The sequence below is a fragment of the Armigeres subalbatus genome, chromosome 3 (genome assembly GCF_024139115.2).
Source record: "Armigeres subalbatus isolate Guangzhou_Male chromosome 3, GZ_Asu_2, whole genome shotgun sequence".
In the NCBI taxonomy this organism is placed as follows: domain Eukaryota; kingdom Metazoa; phylum Arthropoda; class Insecta; order Diptera; family Culicidae; genus Armigeres; species Armigeres subalbatus.
Window position 1 is genome coordinate 67,728,367 of NC_085141.1, and position 6,832 is coordinate 67,735,198.

General features: G+C 37.1%; 1 protein-coding gene across 1 annotated transcript; it reads left to right on the top strand.

Annotated features, from left to right (window-relative positions):
• The first annotated feature begins 4,622 nt into the window (after positions 1–4,622).
• On the top strand, positions 4,623–6,437 carry LOC134226791 (serine protease gd-like). Its single transcript, XM_062707780.1, has 2 exons — positions 4,623–4,986; positions 5,043–6,437. The coding sequence occupies exons 1-2, from the start codon at positions 4,777–4,779 to the stop codon at positions 6,177–6,179; spliced, it is 1,347 nt and encodes a 448-aa protein (XP_062563764.1). The 5' UTR covers positions 4,623–4,776; the 3' UTR covers positions 6,180–6,437.
• The last annotated feature ends 395 nt before the right edge of the window (positions 6,438–6,832 follow it).

A 6,832-nucleotide genomic window follows, 5' to 3' on the forward strand; every position in this document is an offset into this window, starting at 1 on the left:
TAACTAATTATGAATTGTAATGGTAATATTCATTCATAAATGTACTACAACAGATTATATGAGTGATTTTATGAGGGAGGCCATTTTGCCCCAGGGGTGGATTTTGGACCGTTCTCCCATACTTGATCTTGTGTATTTACCTGGAAGACAAGTGCAGGAGCTATGCCAGTTTCTTCTGGAGTTGATGCCTTGGTAGGCTGACCATACGTACCGTATTTAACAGGACAGTCCCGTTTTTAGGACCTTATTGGGCTGTCCCGTCATAATCTAAAGAATTCTCAATTTGTCCCGTTTTTTCATCGATTAGCTCAAAGAGCTCCAATATATTATTTAAACAAATTCAATATTTTAGGCAGGAATCTAAAACCAAATATAGGAAAGTGGGCGAAAGCCATCAAAAAAGTTTGAGATGTGATGTTATTAGTGTTGCTTTTAAAAGAATGCTATCTATGTTGTTTTGGATTTTACATGGATCGATGAATTGAAACATTAAGATTCATTCAAAGTATTTCTGAATAATTCTGATATTTATGGAAACAATTAAAATTACATTTTAATAATATTCTTTCCTTGTTGAGATTCTTGTTATTCTTATACGCAGATTTTCCCTCACTTATATTCATTGAAAAGGGTTTTAGCTCGGGAAATCAATAATCTTCAGAAAAAAAATGTCAAGCTGTTTTTAGTGGAATGTATTCAACCGTTTAAGATGAGTTAAGTACTCTCCATTTAATTCCACTATGTTTTGATATCTTACGCAGATACGTATTTCGACCTGAGTCTTGTATTTGACTTGAATGACTAATCTTACCATATTGCTCTTTTTGAATTTGTTTTTTGACATATTTTTCTTCTTAATTTTTTTTATCTCTCCAATGCCCAGACCTGTTTTAGATAGTATTTTGACTATTTTTTGTCATTTTCAATAGTTCAGGATTGGAATAGTTTCTGATATTGATAAGTAATCAAACCCTGAATGAATGTTTAAGAGTGAATTAAAATAAAATTTCAAAATGCCACAATTTTTAAAAAATATTTTGAGAAATGCGTAATTTTTTGTTCCTTTTTTTGTTTTTGTCCGCGTTCCTTTGAAGAATCAAATATTTGTGGTTTAATATTTTTCAACAACTAACTTAATACAATAGAAGGTTTATGTTATCCAGTCTAAAATATTTCACTAACTTCTTACACGGAAAATGAAAACTAAGCGTATAAATTTTGAAACTTCCACGGCTCTTGAATTTTGTCAAAAGGCGTTTTGACATGTCCCGTTTTGCAAGTGAGTTTGTCCCGTTTTTTCACCGAAATGATCTGGTCAGCCTACGCCTTGGCCGTCCACATAGAATTGAACCATTAAATCCCAGTAATGTCGAATTAAAGCTTCATATAGTGTCCGCTAAACGATGGAATTCAGTAATTAGTTACACTTCCGAAATCCAAGCTCGGTGAACTCGTGCATGCAGTTTCCAAAATGGTATAGACTTTAGAATATGATATTTTCCCAGAATCGGCTGGACATATAGTAAACGGTGTTTACTAGGGTGGCTCAAATTAGTATGGGAAAAACTTTTTTCAATTTTTTTGATGGGCCGCCCTCTTATTCGGTTCTATTTGATGCCCTGATGCTCTGGACAAAATTTCAGCCAAATCGGTCAACGTTTGGGCGGTGCTAAACTCGTTGGAAGTTTATATGGAAAAATGTATGCAGAAACATCCAAAAACAGTGATTTGCAGTTGGACGGCACAACTTATGATGAAGAACTATGATACCCATTCAGATCTTTAAGAATTTAATACAGAATGTTATGCAGAAAACCGCGAGAAGATTAGAGTTTGCCCGGCTAAGTTATTGGCATTTCTCTGAAGTGGGGTTTGAGCAAATTTCGTTTCTTTTACCTTTGAAAAGAAATAAATTCACCCCTACAACACTCCAGTAAAATGCTAATATCTTTGCGTAATAAACTCTAATCTTCTCGCGGTTTTCAGCATAACATTCTGTATTTAATTCTACAAGAACTGAATGAGTATCATGGTTCTTAATCGTAAATTGTGTCGTCCAACTGCAAATCACTGTTTATCAATGTTTCTGCATACATTTTTCCATATAAACTTCCAACAAGTTTAGCACCGCCCAAACGTTGACCAATTTGGCTGAAATTTTGTCCAGAGCATCAGGGCATCAAATAGAACCGATTGAATGGGCGGCCCATCAAAAAATTTGAAAAAGTGTTTTTTGAGCCACCCTAGTCTTTACTAACCGGACCGAAAATGATGTCCAATCCAAGTCACCGTAATGGTTGAGAATAATGGCGGTTATCCTTTCCAGCTATTCAGTGTTTTGTTCCTTTGTAGCATTGAATCCTGTCATCCATAAAAACAATCGCCGTACTCAATCCCTTTCTTGGCAGGTAAAATCGCACCAACCAGCCTGTGTTTCATAGGTTATCCTTCCTGGTCCCGATTATCCGGGATATTCAACTTCTAATCCACATAAACCAATTAATTCACATAAATTTCAATGTGAGGAGCTCTTCTTATGCCTTGGACGACTTGCATGCATTTTTCTTTCCACTTACCAAAAAACCCGCGATTATTTAGACAAGGTAGTTACACTAACTCATAATTTGAAAATGGAGCTAAAAATGTGGATAACATCGAACATAGAAACAAATTGGAAACACACTCTTAATGCGAGGCAGTCCAAAAGGTTCATCACACCTAATATTTCTGTGACCCGAAAAATCTTAGAGCTTTCCAAAAAAGATCTTAGAACATATGCGGGCGTAATAACAGGTCATTGTCCAAGCCGTTATGACTTGAAGCAACTGAAAAAAATTGAAGATGATTCATGTCAATTCTGTGGCCTGGATAAAGAAGTCTCGGAACACATTGTATGCCATTGCCCGGCAATTTTCAAAAAAAAGAATAAAGTTCTTCTACTAAGGGATATTAGAACCCTATGAAGTTTGGAGAATAACACCCAATCTGGCGGTGCAGTTTATTAGAAATGTTCTACCAGACTGGAAAAAGGCTACGAGTCACATTTGACGGTCATTCTAAATAGTGGCTTGACATTGTGTGGTCGTAGTGATAACGATACCCAACACGGAAAAAAACTAATGATTTATTGACGACGACAACGGGTTTGTTCTGTGCACTTACATATTATATTTGTTCTTAAAACTAGACAAATTAAAATTGTGCGTATGCTCGGTGCCCAAGTGTTTCCGACGGCTTCTATTGGACTGGTTATTGCATCGTAAACTCTTCTAGAGGGTTACGATCAGGTAGGGCAAGGTATTTACGAAAGTAAACCGAACGTGGTTCATCCACGAGTTGGACACTCATTCTCCTAATTTCTGCTATCACTGCACTTTGGCAGCAATCTGCAACGATGTTCGGGCTGCCAAGCGATCCATACTCTAGTGGTAGAAACGCAGGAAACAATTGGTTTCAGGTGATGAGTCACAGGAATTGTTAGATGCAATATCGAAACCATCCATCCAATCTGCAACCTATAGTGAGGAGTGGGTGAGATTCGAGCCAACACTGAACAAGCTAGTTTTGTAGCTGAAGAAGACTATTTTGGGTTATATGAGGGCTTTACCGATCTTCAATGTTTGTTGAGCTCCACCAAAAATTCCAAAAATTAAAAGAAAATTCTTCTAAATTCCAAAGAATATCTCTTGGAATTTCTAACTAATTTCCTTAGAAATTATGAATACATAGAATCTTTCCAGTAAAATAGATCAGATACTTAGGAGATTTTCCCGGCATAACTCAAAAGATTGTCCTGCACGCACAGTAGAAAGTATGCTCTTTTGGGCAGAAATACACTCTTTGCGGGAGAATGGGACTACCCACAAAAGGAGTAAAATTTGATGCATGTTTTTATGCATAAATGTTAATCATTTGTGAATAAAAGATAGTCATAATTGTGCATAATATTTATTCCTTTTTATGTGTAGTCCCATTCTCCCACGAAAGAGCGTACTTTGAAGTCATAATTGAATACTTTATAGTCAAAAGAGCATACTTCAAAGTCTTTTGTGTGTAAACTTTTTTAGTAGTGTGGGGAAATTCGAGATATTTTCACGCTGATTTAGATGAATTTTATAGTGAAATTACTAAATTTGTCCGGCGAAATTCAAAAGATTCTCTCGGTGAAGTCTCAAAAAACTTATTAAAACAAACGTTTTTTTGGCATTCTTCATACTAATGTATCCTAAATTTAAGGCAAATAAAAATATAATAAAAAAAACATTTCGAACGGAATTGTTTATATATTTTTTAATTTGATCGTTATTGTTACTTTCAATTTAATTGGCGAATTTCGGTAAATTTCCCAAGCCGATTGATACAAAAACCACAAAAATTCATCTTAAGACGATGGCACTATTAACGACCAAAATCTGATCTCTTTTTCGACGGCCAAAATTTTTTAAACTATTATTTTTAACTCCTTGTATTCGCACCTTCCTCTTAGACGTAGCTTATACTTCAAAAACCGCGAGAAAAGCGGCCCTGGTGTACGCATTTGGTTACATTCCAACGTCAATTTTATAGCAAAACTGGATCGTATTTTTATACAGTATTGACTCATACAACACTCGTGATAAGGAACATTGTACATAATATAATATTTTTACAACAGTATTCATATTCTCTGAGTTTCCTACAGTAATAATTCTACTACAAGGTGCAAGTAATCCGTACTGCCAGTGGACCGACTGTAACTCCTATTGTGTTTAGTTTGACGGAAATATTAAACAAACGATGAAGCTGCTTCAGCTTCTAGCCCTCTGCATACAGTTCAATGCAGTGCCATGTACGTTGGCACTTAATCCAATATCACCATGCCCGAGAACATTCCAATACATCAAGGATCTTAAATTTCATAACGTTTATGGTGTCCTAACCGTTGATGGTTATCGATCCGGATTCAATAATACTTTGGAAGTAATCCTTTCAAAACCATCGATCATGGTAGGTATGCTTTTGTTATTGTAATCACTCCACTTTTAAACAAATGGACCCACCAGCACTCAACAGGATCATTGGAGCTGTTGAACATACACGACCTTCCACGTAGACCGGCTAAATTGCGAGTATTATTGTCTCATCCTCTACCCTTGTTGGTGTCCATCAAATTGAACGGAATGATTATATGTAGCGGACCACCAGCACAAGGTCAAAGGATTACTACCATCAAGTTGAATCATTACACCAATTTGCAAGCGATGTCAGTGGTGAACGAATTCAATGACAACGACAATTTCGATAGTGTGGAGAAATATGAACTTTTAAGTACTGCGGCACCTTCATGGAATAATGTGAAATTCGGTAACGCAGGGCAGGAATCACTTGAATATAAACAGATCTGTGGTCAACCGGTTAACCGCGCCGTTCCGTTGATGTTCAAAGGGACGAAAACACATCGAGACGAGTGGCCCTGGTTGTGTGCTTTATATTATAAAAACAAAGACCTTGGCTCGCTGCAATTTCGCTGCGGGGCGACATTGATATCAAACAAAGTTTTGCTAACAGCTGCACATTGTTTGTTGACGGAGAACGGCAATACCCGACTGCAAGCGAGCGATATATTGGTATCGCTGGGGCGTTACAATATCATGGATTGGACAGAGATAGGCGCGAAAACAATCAACCCCCGTGCCTTAGTGGTGCATTCGGCCTTCCGAAACGATGGTTTTGATTACGATATTGGAGCAATAATACTTCCAAACGAAATCAACTATTCAAACTCGATTAGACCAATATGTATGTGGACAGGATCAAATGATCAATCTAACATTGTCGGTCAGCAAGGAGTAGTTGTTGGCTGGGGCTTCTCAGAATCAGGGATAATTTCTGACGTTCCCAAAAGCGCCCAAGTGCCAATTGCGTCAGAGGTGGATTGCATCCGTTCGGATATCGGATTCCAGTTGACGACATCTAAGCGAACATTTTGTGCTGGAGGTCAGGGCGCAGGACCGTGCCAAGGTGATTCGGGAAGCGGACTATTCATAAAACGTGAAGGCCGCTGGGTGCTGCGAGGAATCGTCTCATATGCACTGACCGACCCGGATACAGGTAAATGCGATACACGTAAATATACCGTCTACACGGATGTAGCCAAGTATCACGAATGGATGGAGGAGCAGAATATTCAGGTTTCATGATTCAGCAGGCGACACCCCCGCCTCGTTTTGATACGACAAACGATGATGACATGAGAAAAATGTCAATAAAATCAGCTCTGATAATGAAACCATGCCCGTGATATCGAATTACGAAAAGCAAGGATCGCAAATTATGAAGAATGAGCGAATTAAAAGCCTAACTGGCGCCAGATTTATAAAAAGGACAACGGAGAATTTGAATGCATAACTAATGTGTGATTTTGAATGATGATCATTAAATAAGAGATAAATATTTGATCGAACGTTTTAATATTGATGGGTCGACAGAAAGAAACATAAATCACTAAACCTGCCAAATGTCAATGGTTCATATGACAAAATGTATTTCAATATTATGTGAGTTACAAACACTCATAATTACTCAAAGAATTAAATGACCGTAATATTATGGTTAAGTTAAAATTTGTGTCGTCAGTCGTCACACATTTTATTCTTATGAAAATATTTTTTTCAATTTTCAACTAGGTAAAGTGACCTTTGAATTTCATTCGTAACAAAACACAAAAGAAAAGTTTCATTTGCTGATTTAGTTTGAGTAGTTCGTATTCATGGTCACCAGGTATTTGTGGATCGGAAATTCAGAATAAAAATTGGAATATCGCACGCAATTTCGCCATTTCATCAAAAATCTA

Bases quoted from the DNA above. Each gene is read 5' to 3' on its own strand.
- LOC134226791 (XM_062707780.1), top strand. From the start codon at position 4,777: ATGAAGCTGCTTCAGCTTCTAGCCCTCTGCATACAGTTCAATGCAGTG. The intron at 4,987-5,042 runs GTAGGTATGCTT...TGGACCCACCAG, and splicing joins TTTCAAAACCATCGATCATG to CACTCAACAGGATCATTGGA.